The sequence below is a fragment of the Lepisosteus oculatus genome, chromosome 3, assembly GCF_040954835.1.
Source record: "Lepisosteus oculatus isolate fLepOcu1 chromosome 3, fLepOcu1.hap2, whole genome shotgun sequence".
Lineage (NCBI taxonomy): Eukaryota > Metazoa > Chordata > Actinopteri > Semionotiformes > Lepisosteidae > Lepisosteus > Lepisosteus oculatus.
Window position 1 is genome coordinate 14,603,288 of NC_090698.1, and position 23,782 is coordinate 14,627,069.

Below are 23,782 nucleotides of genomic sequence, written 5' to 3' on the forward strand. Positions count from 1 at the left end.
AATATTGCACTGTGTGGAAAGAAGAAAATTAAAAGAACTAAAAGGACTACCCTTCAAACAGTGAGAAATGTACCACAACAGTCAGCCCTTGTCAATAGGTATGATAGGGCAAGAATTCTACAACTATACCGCTTATAGATTATATATAGCATATACAGTACATATTTTATATATTCAGTACTATAGAATCACCTGTATTCGCCAAGTACTGTACATTTTTATGTAGAAGGACCTTACGCTGGTGTACTTGGTGCTGAAAAACCATTCTGCACAATTGTTTTGCACAGGGCTTAAAACACTAAAACAGAAAAGGCAATAGTCGTGCTGGGAACAAGAATAAATTTGGACACAGCACAGTTGTCAAAGAAAATGAATGTCAATGACTGAATAAATCTTTCTGCACATTCCATAAAATTTCATGATCGCATAAACTGTCTCAGCCAAGCCTCCGCAGAACTGTGGTGCTTTGAATTCAGAGTTCCTGCTGTGGTGCTTCCTGGCTGTCTTTCAACGTGTGTGTGGATTACAAAAAAATAGCAAAAAAAAAAACTGGTGAGCGTTGTGCTTTTACAGTTGGTACTGTAAAATAGATACCTACCAAAAACAGCAAGAGGGCTAACCTAACAAAAACAACACCTGCAGCCAATTTAGAAACTACATATTATTCACAGCTGATGAATATTTATAAGGACATACAGTAAGAACATTTACGAATGTGAGGAGGCCATTCAGCCCATTTAGTATTTAGTATAGTTAATTGATCCAAGGGTCTCGTACAGCCATTTCTTGAAGGAAGTCAGGGTAACAACTTCAACAACATGGATGGAAAGCTTGTTGTACAGCCCACTGGGTAGAGAAGTGCCAAATGATTTTGGTTTTAAAGACATTTTACATACAGTATCTTCCATTTTTGTTTTCTGGTTCATGTTTCAACACTCATTTTGGCTGAATCAGCCGGGTTGTAAATGCCTTTAATGATTCTGAATTCTTGGATTAGATTCCCTCAAAGTCTTTTCTGTGCAATAATAAAAAACAATATGTTCTTTGAAACAGCGTGACCAAAGATTTACACCATATACCATATACCATTACCATATAATTTTAACATCTCTTGTTTACTGGATCTGTGTGTGCCCTCCAATGGACTGGCAACCATTGCTTGATGGTAAATGATCTGACTCCCCTATGAAATACGACCCTGTTTTGAATAAAGTGGTTTGAAAATGGTTGGATGGATATTTGAAATATTTGACCACACCATTTGACTAATGAGGGCACCCAACACACTGCTTTTTACAGTACATTTTAGTGGCATGACTGGCAGATGGAAAAATAAAATCAAACATTTTAATAGAAACTGGAAAATAGAACAGAAACTAAATTATCCAAATGACACCTAAAACCTAAAAGTTGATAGAAGTTTCTTTGATAAGAAGGGAGTAATTGTTCATGAATTTTTATACACTGTGAATTATGTAAATACATTCACCTTATTTTCAGTCTCTGAGTTAGATGTGCCCTGGGACTGAGATATACTATATGATGAAAAGTCAGCTTCATTTGAGTAGAAGCTGCTCCTAAGACTGGCGTGAAACTCATTCTTATTTTGCGATCTTTCTAACAAGCATTAACACAGGACACAAAGTTATAGAAATGAATGTTTTATTCACAAATCAGAGTACCTTTTTGTTGCAGGACAGCAGAGCAGAAAGATTTTTCTGTTATGACAATATTCCACCACTGTGAATCCCACCTCAGAATAAATTTCATTTTTAATGTAAAATCAAAAAGAGTAAAAAATAGAAGTGACAACTATAATCATGTTGTTGGCTTAATAACCTTCTAAAGTATGATGTCCAATTCACAGGTGTAAGTGGCAGAGGTGATTTTCACAAGCTGTGCACCACCAGTGACAAACATACTTTACATTTATATCATACCCCAACTAAACACAGAAGACTAGATCAGTCTACCAACTACAGGAGGATCTGAAAGAAAGTCCAAAAAAGTGAGTAAAATAAAATGTAAATGGGATTGATCATTTGTGTCACTGGTAGACCAAAATGGTTTGAAAAATGAGGACACTCTGTCACTGACTCGTCACACTCTGTGAGTCTCAGACATTGGCCTCAGCTGACCAGGGAAATGTTGTGTCCTGCATGCAGTACAATGCTATTTCTCTATCCAAGCATGTGTCACATGCACTCAAAATGTGTTTCACCACATTTGAAACGTTTAAATAGCCTAGTATATATCTTGTATATAGTACAATGTATTTCTAACATTTATTTTATATAGCACCTTTCATGTCACATCATCACAGCACACTTAAACCCTGCAGTTAAGCTGCACTCTTATATTTCTGGGATTCACCCAATTAAGAAGGCAGGAAAGAGACATGTTGTTTTCATTCTTTTAGCCACAGGAGAAAGAAGGGCCATTTTCTGATTTTTTCTTTAGTTATGAACATGATTACTGTATGTGTCTGCTTGTTCAGGCTGGCGACATGACAGGTTGACTGTCTAGAAGTGCATGTATATGTATGTAAATGTTTTGATTTGTTAATTAAGTTGTTTAAATCCAGATGTATCTCGAATGATACTTTTTCTCTGTAAAGCAATGCTGGACTCTTGTTTTCTCCCAGCTGCCTGCCAAAGTGAGATCGTTTGCTTGAAAGTAATTTGCATGTTCCTCTTTGCAAACAAAAGCCCTGGGTTTTCTCTGCATTTCGCACTCTGTGTTGCTATGTCTGAATTGAAAGCAATTATTGAGGTTAAACATCCCCCCTTGGAAAGCTTGACACAATAGCACGTTTCCATCACATCGAGTCAAACACAGCATGGACAGCGACTTCAGAGATCACTCCCAAATACTGGACTTAAAAGCAGAGTCGGAGGTCATTCAACCTTTCCCCCAATGCCTGGCAAATTCCAAGCCCTGAGAGATGGAATTTAGATGCATGACTAGAGTGTCTGCAAGATAAAAATTTCTTAGTACAGTATCTTTAAAGAACATGCATGAATATCTTATGTGCTACATAGGATCATTACATATTATTGATTATTACTTATACAACTATAGAAAACAAAGGTTTCTTTTAGATTTGCTTTGTTTTATTGTATCCATAATACTTCAGACATACAGTAAATGTAGATATAATACCTAACAGCTTCTCTGAAATAATAATAAAAATATGTTGACAAGCACTTGTCTACAAGAGATTTTCACTTGTCTTAGCCTTTCTAAGAATCAACTCAGCTTGCTAAAAAATATGAACAAATTGCTTGAAATCAAGGGTGTGTAAACCAACAGGCACAGGAACAGGAAATCTCTTCACAGTGAACTGTCTGTCCATAACAAAACACAAACATTTAGTCCAGAAAGCAAACCTTTCAAGACTGCATGGGTAATGTTCAATTGCAGACCTCAATTTCATAGCAATAAAACTTTGTTTTTAAAGAATAGTAGTTTTGGCATTCCAAACCAAACATCCCAAAGTTTTTTAAATTGATCTTGATCCCTGCTCACTGAAACTCTCCATTACAATCCAGTGAACATGAGTGAAAGCAAATTGCTTCAGGACTCTTGGGACAGACTGGCCTGATAGTTGCAGGAATTATTTGGGGGGTATTGTAACAGTTTTCTAAATTTTCACTGCTGTACATGGTCAACTCTGTTAGACAGAACCTGGCTGTTCAGCATTCCAATGAGAGAAAACATACAATTTCACAATCATCCATAACTAGATCTGAAAAACAATTTATGAAAAAAAAGTATAATGCTCCTTCTATACAAATACACAGTGTTCAGTTGGAATAATCCTATTTTATAGGAATGCTGTGTTTTTTCTAAAAGTAGTTAATGAGCATTGATCCAGAACCTCTAAAATTCTCTCAAGTGTATGTGAAATAGCTGAAATATAGATTAACCACAGCACGTTTTCTAATGCTCATTTATTGGCTACAATTATCTGTGCTCCACTTGCTGTTCTTTAAGAGAATGTAGTAGAACCAGATAACATCTTATTCAAAAGGTGAAGGTGCCTTTACACCAAATGTAAGGTCTCAGGCAATTTTTATTATGAAGTAAATTACAGTGGAACACAGATGTGAAATAACTTCTCACTAAAATTTTCTTATAGTGTGAAATGTTGAGCATAAAAAATTACATTTACATGATCCATGGTGTGTTTTTAAAATAATTGTACTTGTCACATGCCTAAATTATTACTCATCTGTTCTTGTGCATAAGCATTTCTGTCTGAGAGGTTATTACTGGTCAAGAAATTCAATACAAACTGGATTACTAGCTGGTCAAAAGAAACAGGACCCGGAATAGGGCTCAGAAATTGCCAGTGTGGATGAGGCTTTAGGGAAGCAAGGGCTTAAAAAACGTTGTCTATTGACCTTCTTTATGAGAAAGACAGTACGATTCCCATTTGAGGGCCAAAGGAATTACTGAGGGGGAAAAGAACACATCAACATGATTAGAGTCACTCTTTTAAGAGGATTTAAAGCTTAAACTTTATAAGGTTTGCAAGGACATTCAGTAGCCGAAGAAGGTTTTTGAATGAGAATTACACAACAAATTAGCTGTTTGCTTAAATACTTTAAAGCAGCAATATAGGCTACTAGAAGAAATTCTCTGCTGACAAATACAAACATCGGTTAAAACCCCTGCAGCACATAATTATTACCTCACAAACCACAGAAAGAAACGAGAACAGAGTCTTAAAATGTAAATCAGTGGTTTCACACTTGGATCGAGATGTCTCTTGCACTAGGTGTCTTGTCCAATGTGTACAAAGGCTCTCATCTGGAATACAGACTGAGCTATTGATTACTAGTATTGATTATATAGTAATCACCCTGCTGCAATCACGATTCCCTAAGCTGACACACACAATTGACCACAAGATAATGGTGTTTGGCTGTGCTGAATGAACCTGGACTGAATCCCTCAGCATTGCCATGTAGCAGCAGCTGAGCTCATAGTCCTGTCAGTGGGAGCCACATCACTCTTTCCCTTGGTGTCTTCTCTCCTGAAACACACTGTGGGTACCACAGGGTAAAGACAGACAGAGTTAATGGTGCTTCTTTCAGAGGAAAACTTGTCAAAGCCAAAGATAGACAGAACTTTGTTACTAGCACCAGGAGAGCTCATTATAATACCATAAACCCTGCAGTGAAATAATGTTAACCTTAATATTGATTGAGATGATGAATGCTGACTGGTATGAAAGTTTGTCAGGCCCTTTTTGTTGATCAAAAGAAAAAAATTTTATTCAGAGAGCAGAACACATTTACTGTTAATACTACTATGATCTTTCTTGAAGACGTGCTACTCTAAACAACTAATTACTTAACCATTAGTGTCCTTGAAGTACCTGGCAGTGATTGCACCTGAGAAAATAAGCGTTTAGGTTGAAATAGTTAAATTGAAACACCTCACCTCAGCGTATCTTGCCTTATCAACTCCACTTTATTGGCTTTGATCCATAGGTCTCTGTTTAAAGTGCTGGCGAAGAACGAGACCCACAATCAAAAATGAAAAAGGATCACTGTCTTACAAAACAAGAACGAATCTTCAAGTGTTTTGTCAATGGATAATTGTAGGGGTGTAATCATGTTTTTTCTTGTTGTTTTTTTACCAAACAGGGTACACTGTGCACATTCTAATGTGCTATTATTGAGCTAAATATAAACGAGCTCAGTGTCTAATCAGAGGCGTTTACAGTATTCATGCCTGTTACAGCCTGGTGCAAAATACAAAAGGATTGATTTTGAAGAACATCTCGTCAGTGGAATCTTCCCCAGGCAGTTAAAGACACATTCTTCATTTTCTACCGAGTGGACTGATCCAGAGAGCACTTCAGTTAAGGACTGATTGTACTACTGCCAGCTGAATCCAGGGTTTGGGTGATTTTGTCATTTATTATTGGACACTTTTCAGCATAGCCAAACATGCTACACATCGAATACATGCTTTTCATGTGTCAAACATATTGCTTTGGAAGAGCTGGAAGCTTCCTTTGACAGCACAGAAAGAAATATTATTTTCTATCAAACTTCTGTTCATTATTGCACATTCATCAAAATGTTGTTCTAGAAAGGCTTAGTGAACAATAATGGGCCTTGTTTCAGTTGTGGTCCAACCAGCAGTTTGTTCTTCACTCCAAGGTCGGCCAGCATTGTTTCTCTTTTGCTCTGTGTGGTTTGTTTCCTGTTATAGAACAGTGTAAGGTGTTCTTTGATTTCAAACAAAAGAGATGACTACAAAAGGAATACATTCTGAAAACACTCCACATTTCCTTATAAATGACACTTGGCACACAGATCCAGAATCCCATTCCTTGTTTTTTGCTAAGACTAGCCTCACAATGCCATATTTCCCCTGGGAACTCAGTGTTTACAAAAGTAGAACAAAGCAACATCTTTGCACTGTAAAGCGGAGACTCAGTCTTCTAAAGTAAAGGGTGAGAAGAAATGTCTAAGATCCATTATTCTCTAAGATTAAAGAATTGTTAATCACATTTACTACATGAGTGGAAATCAGTGTCAAAATATTCCCTTGCTGTATTTTTTTTATAATAATGCATAACACTTTCATTTGTAGGGAGCAAATAATAAAGACTGAATGCAGACTAACTGTGATAACACTTTGGTGAAAGATGATCTACATTTTTCTCACTGAAGGAAGAAGAAAAACCACAGAAGCTTTCCCTAAATTATAGCATCATTTTATTACATGAATTACTTTAATGATCATAGCAAAGGAACATAAAACATATGGTGCCAACAAGGACAGATTCATCTGTGTTTTCAAAAAACGGGACTACAGAATTGCCATTTTTAATTCAATATTTCAGTTTCCTAACTAGATCTACATTTTTCCACTGAAAACCAAGGATTGCATTCCAAATTCAGTGCAGTTAGTGTTCTTAAAATAAACATTTTTTTGTTCCCTGGGAAGATATTTAACTGGAAGCTATATACTGTGGTGTGTAACGTTATCATTACCTTTTAATATAATAATTCTTTGCATACTGTATACTGTATATAGCACTTTTCATCCCAAAGAACCGTGAAACCAACTTCACACTAGCAGCCGTACAGCTCAGCAGGTCAGTGGGAGAAGAAAGAAATAATTTCACCAACTGAATTAAAGGCTGAAATTTAGGGAGGGCAGATTGTACAAATGTGGGGTTAGATTCAACCAGGATACCAGGGGTAACACCCTCTACTCTTACAAATAGTGCCATTGCATCTTTTAATAGCACCCATGTCACCCTGCAACTCACATCTGGCAACCCACTGAAGCTAAGCAGGTGTGAGCCTGGTGAGTACCCGGATGGGAGACCTACTAGAAAAAACTAAGGTTTCTGCTGCAAGAGATGTTAGTGGGACCGGCAGTCTGTGTGGGTCCTAATGCGCCAGTGTAGTGACGGGGACACTGTACTGTAAAAGGGTGCCATCCAGATGTAAAACTGAGGTCCTGACTCTCTGTGGTCATTAAAAATCCCAGTGTGTTTCCCGAAAAGAGTAAGGGTGTTACACTGGCTTCCTGGCCAAATTTCCCATTGGCCATCACCAATCATGGTAAATTATTGTTATTGTTATTATTATTATTATTATTATTATTATTATTATTATTAATAATTAATAATAATGTATTACTTGTAGTCAAGATCTTAATGTACAGTAACACTGTGCCTCTTACAGAACAGTGTCACTGGGCACCATACAGGGTTATTGTTGTAGAAATTTTTGTCCAGATGAACCAGCACATCAGTCTCTGCCAAACCTCCCATAGGCCTATAAATCAGTTCAAATCAGTTATAAGACAGTTATAACCTTTCAAAGTAAAACAAATCTGGCAAAAAAACGATGTCATGTGAGCTGGTTTAGTACAAATTAGAATTAATCCTGGTCCCCAAGGAAAATCAACCATCGAACATCAAATACTGTAAATTCGTATAGAAATTAATAACTGTGACTGAGTGGGAGCTGGTTAATTTACCACCAAAGAAGCAGGTTCTAAATTCACTTGATCTCCAAAGTGAAGTAAGCAGTTTCATGCCCGTCTTTAATGCATAACAAACCCATTCTTCACAGCTGGCAGCCTTCCAAAAACAGCAATCCAATGATGGATTGAATGACTGGAGGTTCTAGGGTCACAGCTCGTGGAAAAGATGCTCAGAGACATTTTCCAAGCTGCTTGTGTCAAACAGTAAGTATAACAGTGACTTGTACGGAATGATGCCTTACTGTCACAACACAGAGCAGATTTACATGAGATACTGGCAAGTGTGCAGAGACCTGAATTTACCTGTTTGCCTGAGGGGTATTTCTATGCTGTGGCTGATGCACAGATTCAGATAGATTTTTTTTTTAAATAATAGGTTATTATGAGCTTTTATGAACAATGAAGTTTATGGGGTCAAATACAGGTAGATTGTGCTACTTCCAATTTTAAAAATGTTGTGAAACAAATGGACAAGGTTATTCACACCTTGATATTAAGGAACACAATTACTCTAAGAAACAATGCAATAAATAGCCAACAGAACTAGGGAAAATCAAATTACTTTCAAAAGAATGATGACTGCTCTGTAATAGATTAATCTTGTACATCAAGTTGCTGGTGATGTGAAACAAACAACCTATCCAATAACAGTCCAACTTTTTCCCTGTGTGAGTTGTGCAGATTTGTTTTAAAAATGATTTTCATGTGTTCAAATGAGGAAAGTTCTGACAAAGCTCTAAAGAGCACACCTATATTTTTACAAGTGCAAACACACAAAGGAGCGCTCACCATGAGGCCGAGGAAAGATGACACCTAAGTTACCTTTTACTTGCTGCTAAAGAAAAAAGAGCAACATAGCAAAAGTGAGATCAGTGTCTGGACACCGCAGGAAATCTTTGCCAGTTCTGCACTTTACAGCGGAGAGAAAAACATCAATGTCCTGAAGCCGAGACTTTCCACTGTTCGGTAATTAGCAGAACCATTTCACGCCACTACAGCTTGTTCACAAAGCAGTGAAGAAAATATCAATATCTGCTAATAAAATACTGAATAAATTACTTGTCTGCCTTAGACTAAATGTCACTGGCTGTAAATGGCTTCTGTAAACCATTATATTTTATATTAAATTGTTTGTCATTTGTTTCCCTTTTTATGATAGTAATTCTCAGTCTCCCCCACGAGAGCTCTGAATATAACCTATTCAGGCCCGTAAAAATTATCTTGTGTGTTTTGCCATGCAAGGCTATGGTATCCAGCAGCCATATCACCCTGCAACTCACAACTGGCAACCCACTGAAGCGTTTGTCTTCAAAGACTCAAAGTCACAGTCACATGGACATTTTGTCCAGTATGTATAAACAGCTCAGATGAATTCCAATATTAGATTGAGAATGCTTCAAAAGACTGCAACATGCTACTCTTATTATGATTTATTTTCTGTTCTTCTGTTATTGTTACCTTCTATCATTTCTTTCCTTCGAGTATTAGAATGTTTATTTCATTTTAATACTCACAGGAAATAAATTATAGGAGGCTACAATAACAGCAGAAGAGGAAATAATATTTTCCCAACCCCTCCACGCCCCAGGTTAAAAGTAATTATTTTATTGTTAGAGTAATAGTAAAAATAATGAACTAACACATTAGCATTTAGGTTGGGTAGATGGTAATCATAGTGCTTTAATCCACTGCAAGGTGGCTGTTATATTACATATTTATTATTTTAAAATCCTTCATTTTTTGTCCCCCAGAGTTTTAATCCAAAATTCATATCTCATACATAAATGCAGGGCATAAACAAATACAATAAAAATGCAGCTTATTGAAAATGGGCATAAATAATGAATTGAACTGAAAATGCATACAAATCCACAATGTACAAAAAATACTCACGCAGCGGCAATTAATGACATTTAAACACATCACTGTATCGTTTCATTTCAAGTCATTTTAATACAACACTTTTCTTAAAGGGAATACTTAGAGCAAATCGGTAATCTATTCTGCAATTGCAGGTGTAGTTACTGCATATATTGTAAATACTGATATCAAGTACTACAATATTGGAAGCCATTACCTTTCAATAGGATAGCCAGCCTTTTTTAGAGTCACCTCTTAATTTTTTTCCATCTTATTATCCCTACTATATCACTGTGCTAGATGGACAAGAACACACAGGTTCATCAAGTAGTCTACAAAAGGTCAAAGCACTGTCTGCAAGTGAATTTTTATCTTGCCAGCAGGTGTCCAGATTTCCGCAGAGCTCTCCTTCGACAGAGATTCCATTCAGTTGACAGCTAGTGCTCTTTAGCTGCATACAGTAGGTGATAGGTTTTCTGGTTTTAACTACATTCCCAGCATTTCTTCTCACAAGTCCATACACTGTGTCATCTCCTGCCCAATATGACTTCTTCCAGATCCACCAATTTAAAAAGTGAGAGGGAGTAGATAGTAGAGAGCATTGACCTTTTAAGAAGTAACTCACCTGTGCTTTATGCTAATAGCATGAAAACTATGTAACTGTAAGTCATCTTTTGAGAAGGAAAGGTCATAATAGAGTGACTTTCTATAAAATTCCTACAAAAGGTGTGTTTATCTGATTTTAACACTTCAGTTTTAAGTTCATTTTCTTTATGAAACAATTTTTTTTGCATTCTTAAATCCATGGACATATGTACTGTTCTTTCACATTGCTGTAAAATACGTGCAGCAAACAAAAGCTAAGAATCACAATCACAATGAAAAAACAAACCACAAGCTCTGTCTATGGTTATCACCTACTGTACCTCTGTTCCAGGACAACTGTGTATCTGCTTTCCAGGCCATATAGGACTTTGAACATTCCAATAAGTACTGAATTGATGCTTGATTGTTTTATTAACCTCAGTTCTGCATGTCAATTTCATAATTAAGGAAGAGTATCATGACTTTGATGGAGGTTCAGGACAGATGACAACCAAGCCATTTTTGCCCAGCTGTTGTGAATCATAATCATTCCTGATGTCATTTCTTTAAGCTATACAGTCCATACATCACAAGCTAACCCTCTCTGTCCACATTTCGACTCCTCCTCCACCCATCCCCACTTGTGCTGCTGCCCCTTGGTTCACTCCTCACTCTGCAGGGAGTCCCAGTTTCCTCGTCCTGTGGCCAGAGGGCTGGCCTGCAGCCAAGCAGGAGGAACCCAGTATTGCTATACCTAAATACTCAAATACATCCTATTCTTGGGAGTCCTTATTCCTGTTGAATGCACATTAAAACTGATGTAATTACCTCTAAGAAAAAACAGTAGCATTAACCCAGGGTAAGTTGGGCAAGATATATCTGTATAGTCTTGACAAAAATGCCAAAACAAGAGGAATGTTTGATTTGATTGCAAAGCTAAAACTAGTAGTCTATTATTTTGTCTAAAGCTTTAAAAGTGTAGATTTGCCATTTTATAGGAAGTGTTCAAACATAAAAGTAATATATATATACAGTATAAGAGAAATTAATAAAATCAGCAACTGTACCTTGCATGTAAAGTAATTTATTTGAAAAGGCAATATGAAAAAAGGTATCTCATCAATGTCAAATTGACATCTGCTCTCAAATATTTTGAGCAGGAATGTCCCAGTTTTTCAGCTGTCATGTTAATGAGAGACTCTCTTATATCTTAATATACTGTGTGATTACATCCTGAAGCTCCTTCATGTATCAAGAATCCCCCATATCAAAGCACTAACTGGAGGAAAACCCCCGGTGAAAACACATTGCACAATTGCTGTAGTCTTCGCTGCTGTACCAGTCAGAGAAAACAGAATTGTAGCAAGTCTACAAAGGACTTGACAAGGAGTTTTAATGACATTTCAATATACGTTTTGTCATGGATGTCGGAAAGGACGAACCGTGGAATGGCGGAAGAGCGAAAATAGACCCTATGCGTAGCGCCGAGACGGGGGTTAGCCCAGGCTCAGCTGTTCAGGAAATGCCGTATAGAAACCTATGCCCTCAGGCCATGGACAGGAGTGACCTGGTGCTAGGCGGGTCTCAGGACATCTGAACCTCAATGCTGAGCGAGATGCAGAGCAGAAGCAGGAAGTAAATAGGGTACACAACAAGACACACCAGAAAGACATGAATAATCACAGGGAACTAGGAACAGGAGAAAAGTAGAGTGCCCTCTAGGTGTACTGGGCGTGACACATATCTTTTTCCACTATTCTGGAATACAGAATTTCAGGAACACCTTTCAGTTTTGAAAGCAGTGGCAATACTGTAAATTGCAGTTTGCCCATGTCCTCATTCTGACTACAGGTCTGATCATCTGAAACATGACAGCTAACATGATAATGCTGTTGGCACGTGTGGGCAACACAACATCTACCAGTCACACAGGAAGGCCAGCACTGATTACTAATCAAAGTCCGGCTCCAGAGAACTGATCAGAGGTTCCAATAGGTATGTACTGTCCTGTACAAACAAATATGCAGCCAATCAATTCAGTGTAAGATTTTTCCCATTTGTTTTCCAAGAAATGTCTTACCTGCAAAAACCTATGTCTTCAACCAATAGCAACACTGTTTCCATATGGAAGCCTTCTTCAGTATGCGCCTCCCAAGCAGCATTCCCAGAATATGAAGATGTCTGTGCATGATCAGAAGGTTGCTTATTCCTGATAGGGGCCTTGGCAGAAGGTCCCAGGACCTAAGAGCTGAGAGGTAGCAGTGCTACCCATCACACCCCCCTGCCAGAAGACCATTCGAGGTGAAAAGAGAGGAGGACATATTGACTCCAATGAAAGAACAAGAAATTAGAACAATCAACCCAGAAGGTTAGGAATATGTGGCTGAGAATTTAGAGGCCCAAGTGGATTATAAATGATCTCTTACTGGCTAAAAGAGAAAAAGCAAATCAGGGAATCGTCTGTAACTAATGTAAAATAAGTCATAATTTATCAGTGGCTTTTTATGCAGCCACAGTGTAATTAGGTGAGGAAGATTTATTCTGCTGAAGGAGGTGTGCGGGATAGGGTATAGACCCCTTTTCACAGAAAATCTTTAAACTGATCAAATACAGTTTTCTTTCTCCTCATCTTAACAGCCCTATTTGTAGTTAACTAAGCATGATGAAAGAAAAAAAAACAACATTTAAATAGCTAAATTACCTCTTCTAAGCTATTAGAAGTGCTTTGCTTTATCAAATACTCATTGTCAATTCAAATACGTGCATATGCCTTCACAGATTATATTAATGGTCATTTACTCAATTAACCTGAAAGGTTAAAAGATACTTAATCACATATGCCAATGTGGCTGAGGTGGTTAAAACAAAATTTAAAAAGTGCATTAAGTATATCAATTACAATAACTTTTATTTTCCTACTGTGTTTAGAAAGCTCTGAATGATTTTCTGCTATATGGCAATGCAGATGTGATAGATACTTTTTAAATATAACACTAATTGCTACTAATTTAGTATTTCATGTACAATTTATTGTTAGTGTTCAACTAAATAGATTGAAAAAATCTACATTGCTCTGCATTCAGGAATGAGAAAATAAAATCTGTTTTAGTTACTCGTGTATCTGTCTTAGATATCATCTGAGCTGTCGATATCGTGGGAGGCTGTATCAGGAACACCCCTGAATACTGTTACAGAGAAGAAAGGAGCCCTGTCTTCGGAGCTCTCAGTTTACTGAAAACAGGCCACAGTGCAGAACTCTGGCTCCTAATAAGCGTTAATTGCTATGCATACTTGTCAAGTTTCTCCAGACCACGCTGTGAGCCACGGCGGAGTTTGTACCAGCCCAGAAAACGGGAGCCATTTCCGCATTCAGCAAAGGAAAACCTCAAGGAAAATTGATGGAAAGACTCCAAAAGCCCAGAGAAGACCAGGTCTTTCACAGGGATGGTAATCTGTTATCGACGCTTCATAGAAGGGTGTTCAGCCATGGCTAAACTGCCCTTTCAGCTGACAGCTGGTCCTAATAAAGAGGCGATTTCTAGTAGGAACTGGAAAAAGCCCCTGCACCTGCCAAGAAAGCCCTCCACTTCTGATGGGACCCTGGAGTGTGATTGAGCGCTGGCAAACCTGCTCAGACTCCAGTCAGCCATTAAACGTCTCTGTTGCTCCTTCCTTAGATGGCCTTGGTGCTGTGTTATTGCAGATCTTTCCCAGCCATGACATAAATGTAGCCTGTACAAAGCATCCCAGTCCTTCAGTTTAAAGCAACTGTTCTCTCAGATAGGTTGTAAATAAAAGATGTAACCATTCACTGCCTCATCCACATACTCTAATGGTTAAACACAGTATGTTATTGTACAAGTATAAATCTGTCTAAAATTCTACTTAGAAACAATCACCATGGGCAAAACATTAGCAGCTTTCATTATTTTAAAAGAAAATTTAACTACCCACACGTTTCACTGGCACATCTCCCTTTCAGTCAGGAGGCTGCAGGCAGCTTTCAGAACCACCTGAGACTGTCCTTAACAGAGGCAAGAGAGAAGTGCCCCCAGAGCCTCCTGGGTATTCACCACAGCCAACAGAAATAGACAAACAGGTGGCTATGGAAACTAAAGTGATGAAACTGAGCGTGCACATACAGCTGTACCTCATAAAATGAAAACGGAACAAATCAAGAAAAATAGGACCAAATTTGAATGGCTCTTTAGAAAATAATACAAACCTTACCACCACCTAAAAGACAAACAAACATGTATAGAGTACGTGAATTAAAACCATTCTGTGACAGATTACACATTACTGTTGATCAAAATAACCCAATTTGCTATAGCACAGAAGAGTGGCACCAGCTATGTGGTTCTGTTTGTCTGAGGGTATTTACCACACAAACAATGGCTCTGAAAAATTAAAATATTGTGGGTTTCCTTATTCTCTCCTCTGTGCTGTGTCTCTATTATATTAGAGATAATATCACATTGCTACATCCTTTCAGTAATGTTTAATGACAGTGTGCTACTTACATGCAGCAATTAACAAAGACCATAACTTTATTTTATTTCCAGGTGATATTTTATAATTAACCATTGGTTGGGATGCCAGTTCCTTAATTAATCATTGGATAATTTTCTTTGGAGTGGCTCGGCCGACATCATGAGGTTTTGGACTGAATTACAGGTTACTCAAGTTACAGAATTTCGCAGTACCTGAAATTTCTGCTTACTTTTTCCTTTTGAATATTTTTTAGAAATATTTCCTCACTGTTTAACTCATGAGCCTCTCTGTGGAATAGATGGAACACTAATGTTGAGCATTTCATTCTGTTATAAAAAATGTATGATTTATAAAAGGATTTTGAGACATTATAACCTAGGTATAGACTATAATTAGTCCATTAAACAATGTCTACAGTATCGTTTATAAAGTGAAACAGTTGTAAAAAAAATATTTGGAAGATATTTAATGCAGAAAGTGTGTTGTCACACTGTATCCAGTTCATTTGTAATCCTAAGTTCCGTTCAGATACTGTACATATACAGTATGTGCTACCCACACAGGTTCAGACACTTTTCATTATTTTAAATACTGTACCATGCTTTAATTAAGAAGGCACCTTGAAAGCAGAGGAACATAGAACGGATTTTATAGTCCATAAAAAAACAGATTTTTGGGGGGGTTGCCCTAAACAAGGCCAGAGGCCAGGTGACACTCACAAAAGACACAACACACCACAGGCACGATATAAAGCATCCTGCCTGCAACATACTGTAGAAAAGCAAATTTCACTTGGCACTACAAACTCTCACATAGAACATACATACTCAAGCACAGACAAACTGCGAGTGAATTGTTGGCATGGCACATAACATAAAAAAATCTATTGTAATTTGTATATATACAGTATGGTAAGGGTAAACCACGTTCCCTCGTCACATTTTTGCAGTAATGCCTTGTAGCTGGTGTCTGCCACAAGATTTCAATATTAATACGGAACTGTTTTCAATCATGAAAACAGCAAAGGAAAATGTCAAGGGGCTTTTTCTTCTTCTCTCAAGCCAGATGTTTATCCTGACTGTCACCACCATGTGTCTTATTCTAAAAAAACAAAACAGAACCCACACTATTAGTAGAGACAGGTCATCCTGCATAAATGTTGAGAAATGTTGAAGCATCAAGATATGTGCTTTAAAATCAGATTTGTACATATGATATAGTTGGCACTTGAAACCTATTAATCACATTTGTCCAGTATAAAGCTATTGGGCACAAGGTGTGAGAGCACTGTATTCATCTCTCTGTTGCTCTCTGCTATGCTGCTCCTTGTACAGTAATGAATTTGAATAATGAATAAAATTCCTCACTTTATTTTTAGCCACACAGCATTCACATGATCCAGACTTCCTTGCTTTTATATCTGTTTCTTTCAACCCAGTTAAAGACCCACAGAGCCTGTCACAACTCATTTCTGACTATTATTTAAATAACCAGGTGAAAGAGATTCAGAATAATAAGGTCTCTGTCACAAAAAATCCTTTGTAGTCAGCTATCTACTCCATCACATAACATGCCACCGACAATTTTCTGTAGAAATACACTGTTTTAAAGCAATTCAATTAATATACAGTATGTGCATAAAAAGGGGTTTTCAGGAAACTCAAAAAATAGTCTGAATCCTCATAATAGAGGAGAGTTACTTTTGAATGGGATTTCAAGGCATGAACTTCACTATTACATGTGCAATAAAGTCATCCCAATCAGAAACAGACCAGAACCCAAAGGACAGATATTATTGCATATTTGTGAACAGACGATATGACACGATTTCCTTTTGTGTTTGCTGTATATGCAGTAGCCAATTTCAGAGGGACAGAAGTCTGGAGAAGTGAGAAGACCAGAGTACAACATTAAATTTCCCTTCTTGGTCACACGGGAGATAAATGTATCCAATGAATGAAAATACGTATTTCTTATCCCATAGATGATTGAAGATGAAGCAATTGTAAGGCACTTTACAACCAGCGAATTGTATCGTCTACAGGTTCTGTGAAAAATGTGGATAAAATCACGATGGTCGTTCCAGATAGCAGGTTTTTTTTTTAATGGGTGAGAGTTACAGTATAGCGGTTGAACAGTGTTTGTTCGTGACGCAATTTATTTTTTTTCGTGTGCGTCTCTTTATCACAACAAGCTACTTTTGGAAAAGAAAATGGCCTCTAGTAAAACTGGTTTTACTTTTAGATTTAATAGAATATAGTGCATTTTAATTGGCAGTTCCATTTCAATGCACGGTACAAAATGCTAACCAGGTACACGAAGATCATGACATACTGTATAAATCAAAATACTGGACGTTGCTGAACTTTATTCAAAATACTGTACGTGATGAAAATAAATTGACAGAACTTTGACTACACATCTTAAAAACACATGTGGACATTACCAAAAAGTAGACATAAACTGCTGTAGATGACCATTACCATTTCTAATTGAAGATTAAACATGCGCATGAGGCGTATGCACTCCCGTTAATTTGCTTACTGTATGTACGCGTTGCTTCATAATTATTTACAACCATTACAAATCAGAGTTCCCCAGTAAAAAATTATACTGTAGTTACGTTTCCAAAAGAAAAAAAAGACAAATGCCGGTGACCTTACTCCACTCCACAGTTTTGAGAATTTAAAGGGAACGTAAGGCAAGGGCAATCAATATTTTACATCATCTTATGTTCACAGATGATTTCTGGTAAATTGTGTGCACCAAGAGGTGTGGGTGGATTTTTATGTAGGAGAAAGTAGCGGGCGGCCCGGCTAATCCCAGAGACTTTAGAGCTTTCCAGCTACATAAATCAGAGTGACTTTTTGAATAGCCTCATAAAACACCGTGTCATTTGCCATTCTGTTCACGACGTATGTACTCTCCCTTTAGCATACAGATCATTAGGAAACTTCTTAGCAATCAAGTAATGTGAGTCTGATGAAATTACCCAATCAATTGCTATGCTCTAGGGAGAGGTATTGTGAAGAATTGCATTTGGCTTGATATGTCACAGCGTTTTTATAGTAACAAAAATCAAAGGAATCCCTTATTATAAGGTTTTGGAATAGTAGCTCGACACAGTGTGTTTTAAAAGAATTTTTATAATAAAAACTATTGTATTTTCCTGAAACAGTAAACCTCGCAAAAGAAAACAACGGATAATTATCTCCGACAAAATCCTAATCGAAAAAACGCACGATAGAGATCAATTATATCCAATTGTCATGTAAATTAGTAGTGGTATGTGTACTACTACCACTGATCAGTATAAATCCCACTTTTATTCTGTTTAGACAATTGTGTCATTAAAAAAAACATCCAATTTATTTACAGTAAGTATAATAAAAGATAAATAAAACCGTCTGGTATGTTGAATGACGATTAAAATAAAACGTGGGAGTAATTCTTCAGAAGAATATCTCGATCCTGCTTTTACAAGGCCAATAAAATCCGCGTAAGTGTACATTTTATCTGCTTCCATCATAATTATTAATACTACCAGGAACAGACGCTGTAGTAGGAATAGTAACATTATTGTTATTCAGCATATTCCGGCTCACTGTGCTTTGAAAGGCTTTAATAGCGCGGTCCCAAGAGGAAAATTAAATTGATATAGCTCCCTAACCCCTTTATGAAGCATAATTGCCTTCCGATCACAGAGAGGTCTGATTCTCCTGGTTCTGTGATCTCTTGTGTCTGGGGAGAGGAGAGTAGAAAGGGAAGGATTATTTGCAAGACTGATATACTGTATACAGTACTGTATATATCTTTTTAAGTAACAATCACCTTGGGATGTGGATAATTTGCTCCACTTTTCTTGCTTACATCAGTCTTTTTTAAACTTCATTGAGATTTAATGATTTTCACTCCATGTACTGTACGTGAGAGTTTAGAGTCATTCTACCCAAGAACTCCCAAGTGACTCATGACTCCTCAACACGTTAGTCTCCTATTAAGAACTCGTTTCAAGCGAGCTTTCGAGTAAGGACTCCTTAAGCCCAAAGTGAAACTGAAACGGATTTCACAAAATGTTCATAAATACTAATAATGATTACTGACATAACTGTTCATTTTTAATGGCTCAGCACGTCATTGGAATTTCAGCACTAGTCACTGTCCCGCCGCTGCGGTGAAGATATGCAGTACAATACCTTCTTGCCCACGGGAAAATACATTCCAAACAACGGTCACACGTCATATAAAATCCGTAATAATCCATACGATTTATGAATATATTATAACGTAAGGACAGTCCAGGTTTGTTCAAGAGTGGTTTGGAACCACTCAGAACTCTTTTATTGCGTTTTAAATGTGTTGAAGAGTTCAGGAGCATCGCAGTCCATTGTTAAATAATAAGGGACTTTATCATTGTTTATCATTGTAGCCTAAACAGAAGCGACATTATTTAAGATTAAAGCTGTATTGGTAAAGCATTAGTCTGTCATCTGTGAAGGTTTTAGAGTCATGTATCTGCAATTACTCCTACTGGAATGTCGACCGCTGACGAGTGGTTTTGTCTTAGAAATATGCACATAAATAACGAGCGCATTTTGTCCTGTTTGAGAGCACTGGCTTCAGCAACACAGATAAAATGATGCTGCCGAAAAAGAGTAAGAAAATAAACACATTAAATACCCAGGCAACAAGAACATACCGAAACCATTTTAAGGTAGAGTACTTGTTTTTCATGTCTCTTGAGACCAATTATGAACTTTGAATTGTACACAAAAGGTTTAAAGAGTTGCACATTATCTCCGATTAAGGCGGTTTTCTTCATAGGCCACATAATACAGGATTAATATCAACGCCATAATAAACCATATGAAAAAAACGATTCTCTGTATCTTACATGATAATAAAAACAGTATAATTTTAGCTATACTGTAGGTTAGAAACTGTTGCGTTGATGTGTGGTTGCAATTTGTTGGCGTGCTGTGTCTTGCAGACCGACACCACACAATCCAGTTTCTTAAACTGACATAAGAAAACGTAAATGGACATATTTAGTGTTTAGTTAGAAGTTCGCGGACAGAAGCCTGCGGTTTCATTTACAGGTATCGGATAGTTTCCCATTCCCGAACTAGTTATCTACACAATGCACAGACTACTCGAGTACATTTGTGCTGCGAGCCTGCGTCCATTATGTACACAACGGTCGAGAGGATAGAATAGGCTAGAATAGACTTCAGTATAGGCTACTCAGTGCTAGTAGCTACCTTATGTAAACATTAGCCTACAGTATATATGCAGTGCGCAGTAAGCTTCGCTAAGAGCATTAAATTCGAAGCCAGAGAACATTAAAACCATGTAGATGCTTAAATCATAAGTTCGCTGCCAGTGGAATCAAGTCAGAAACCGTATGCAGGCGCGTTACTCTATAAAACCAGCAACACAAATTGCACGCTTACTGTATGTGCGCACTAGCAGCGCATTCCAATAGCTCATATTAAAGCTACGTAGAGATGTTCCGTAGGTACAGCACTTAGATAAAGAGGAAGAAATACAGTAGATGCCAGTAATCTGTTTAAACCCACGTACAGTATGATATAAATGTTACCCTACTCAATCATCATGAAAGCATGTAATGCAACATGCATTTAAACAGAATCATCAGCCCAATGGAATTCAGCCCTGTAACGACTAGCGGGTATCTATGAATCTCATACTGTATTACTCAAACCACCTGTTCTCCTGCAGCCACGTTAAATCCAATTATCTAACAGTGGAACCCGAGCAATGAAAACGTAAAACCTAGCATGGGGTGGTGAGATGCAAATATACTTATTTAAGAGTCTAAAGCAAAAGCAATTTAAAGCTATTTAAAAAAAATGTGTCGAGCTAGGAGAATATAACATTGTTAAATTCTGATCGCCCCGAGTTCAAAGAAGAGCACAGAGACGCGAGGGGACGTTCAGTCAGCTACAGTATGCATTCCGGCGCCGCCTGTCCACCTGCGCGCTTGTGTTTCTGAACTTACCAATATGTATAATTGAATCTGAAACCACGATGTCCCAGGTTAGACTCCAAGATACGATCAGGATGAACATCACTGGAATAACTTCCATCTCTGTTCCTGTTTAATACGTTTTCTTTTAGTAAGTACCGAAACCAAAAGGAGTTTGAGGCAATAGTTTTAAATCCCGATCGTCTGTGAGTAGTTGGCAGAGGTAAAAAAGGCTTTTAGAAATGGGCGTTTTGTCTTCACGATCGCGTCACTTTCAACTGTTTTTTCGCATGAAAATAGGTGCTTTGAACTGAAAGGAAATTAATCTCCCGTATCCTTCTTCAAAATTCCGGCATATTTAATCAAAACATTTTGAATTTGTACGGTTCCTTCAACAACATCCAGTGTAAATATAATCCAACGAAAGCCAAATAAAGAAAATAAATCAAAAGAGCTGTGAAGAAAGATTCTCCTGGTTAGTATTCTTGAAACACGTATCCCGGGTTTAACTAGAAAGACCGGGCAATTGCATTAGAATAATCGCTCAGTCGCAAATCTCTTAATGTATATTTTTGAAAAAGTGAACTTCCAGCTTCTGGGAGAGGGAGCGACAAATACGAGATCACAAAAAGGCAGAAGAAAAACAATAACTGTATTAAAAGAAAGCTTGAGACTGAAATCCTTTGCGAGGAAACATCCGGACGCAGTTTGCTCCTTGCTCCTCCGAAGGAATGCCGCCACACTAGCGAGCACCAGAGGAAGAGCAGTTAGCGGTCTGTTCAGGAAGGATGCTCGGCTGGAGCTCGAGAAGAAGATGCAGGACGAGAGGGGAAAGAGAGCAGCAATGCACTGACAGCATCAGCACCCCAGCACGTTGCCTGGAAATGCATCACCTATGAAAGAGAGGGAGAGGGAGCGCGCGGAGGGGAGAGACGGAAAGAGAGAGCAACACAAGAATGTGAGAGAGAATTGCTCCTCCCACTACAGCCTTCTCTGTCTTTTTTTCCCATCCGCAGTACTCTCATCCTTTTACATCGGTTAACAGGCTACGGCAGAATGAATTGGGACTAATAAATAATATTAACAAACATCGCCACTTAAAAGCCAAACTAACGTAAATTAAGCTTTACTGCGTGGGCGCTTAAGCCGTCCTCAGAAGGGAGTAGCTTAAGGGCGGTCTGCCTTTTAAACCGTTTATTTAGGGGAAAGAAATGAAATATTTATGTCACGTTTGGGTTCAGAGTCCCGGGGCTGTTCCTGGGAGATAGGCTACATTTAGGAAAGACAGGAATTTTAAAAAGCAGGGGGAGGGGGGACGTTGCATTCAGCTCTCCTTAATAATAAATATCTCAACATTAAAAAAAAAGATAAATTGGTTTTGCAGTGGTTACAAATACACTCAAGATGCTGTTAAAAAATGACAGTACACGTGGACAATCTTACTAAAATACGTCAAAGATAGGTAGGACCAACTATGTATGAAATTGTATTAACCTATAATGCAACAGGGGGCGTTTTGGGGCATACTCTACAAACCTCTCGTTAAAACGTCTCACCTTTATCCCACCTGTACTCGCACATCAGGGATTTTAGAGGAAATTGACACCTTTTACATTGTTCTTTGCCCCTGTCTCCTTCAAACTTATCCCATAACATAATTCACTAGGAGTGGTAAAATTAAAAAAAAAATCAGATTGACCAGGGCATCAGGTTCAAAGTCTGTTTTTGTCTCATGTTTTAGGTTTTGTCTGTTTTCCAAGATGATGAAAAGCTGACTATTCATCCACAAGTCACTGTCCTGGGAGGACTGAATTGTTTTGAAAAATGAAGTCATACAATACACGTAACATCACTGCTTTTGATTGTGCCCATCTTTAGCACGACCAGAAAAGGAGTTAAAATAAAATGTCTGGAAAGCCATGATTACTTTTTACAAAGAAGAGGATTTTGAGAGAGAACCTGCAAGAGGAGCTGCTGTTTTTGTATCTGGGACTGCATATTCACAATTGCAGCTGCAGAAGACAGTGTGAGAGCTCAAGTGGTCAAGGCCAAACATCACCTAAAGGAGAAGACTGGCAGATTCTCGGAGCCCATATAGGTAACAATTCCCAGCATTTAACAAGGAGTCAAAGCAGAAAGAAACAGTAAGGAGACATCTAGCCATCAGCTGGTGTTAGGGAGAACTGCAGCTTGGAAACATTCCTCTATGCCATTGGGGGATGCTAGACTGGGTGTTAAAGTGTAAAGAGAAAGAGTAGTCTGTATTGGACAGATGGAGCACTGTTCAGAATCTCTCCGGGGCATTTCTTAATTGTGTCTCTGCCTCATTTGTTTGTATAGCTTCCAGGTCTGTTTTGTTTTGCTGTTTTTGTACAGTGGTTCTTTGTTGTCAATGTTCAATTATGCAGTTTCCCTCACAACCAACCCGTCATTTATTGGGGAGCTTAATTGTGGATACACAATCATGACATTTTATCTCCGTCCTCAGAGGCATGTTTTAATTCACTTCCTGCTGTCTTCTGCTGCCATCAAGGAACATGGTTAAAAGAATTAACAGCAGACTGTCAATTCAGTCAGTGGTCATGTCCAAGAATTTCATGTCAGTAACTGTCAAGGGAATGTTCACCTCAACATGAAAAGAACAAGGTCTTTTAAGACTCTGGTTAAATACCAGTAACCTAGGTTTACTATAAATTGATTTTCCCTTTGCCACAGACACTTGTTTGCAAATGTCTAACATAAGAAAGATTACAAACAAGAAAAGACCATTTAGCCCATGTTTCCCATTTTGGAATTGACCCGAAGATCTCAGCCATTTCTTGAAGAAAC

The 23,782-nt window shown here is 37.9% G+C and overlaps 1 protein-coding gene and 1 long non-coding RNA gene across 4 annotated transcripts in view; one reads left to right on the forward strand and one right to left on the reverse strand.

Moving 5' to 3' along the window:
* The window catches only part of grid2 (glutamate receptor, ionotropic, delta 2), a 595,344-nt gene extending 573,444 nt beyond the window's left edge, over nt 1-21,900 (reverse strand). For 2 of the 3 annotated variants that reach the window (XR_001477768.2, XM_015340421.2), the window contains exon 1: nt 20,987-21,900. Coding sequence is in view for 2 of the 3 variants with exons in the window: in XM_015340421.2 (XP_015195907.2) it covers nt 20,987-21,074 (88 nt within the window). In the remaining variant the exon portion in view is untranslated. The remainder of the gene's footprint in view (nt 1-20,986) is intronic. The other variant, XM_006627273.3, reaches the window with a different exon arrangement.
* The window catches only part of LOC138237684 (uncharacterized), a 110,054-nt gene that overhangs the window by 67,679 nt on the left and 18,593 nt on the right, over nt 1-23,782 (forward strand). The window lies entirely within an intron of this gene.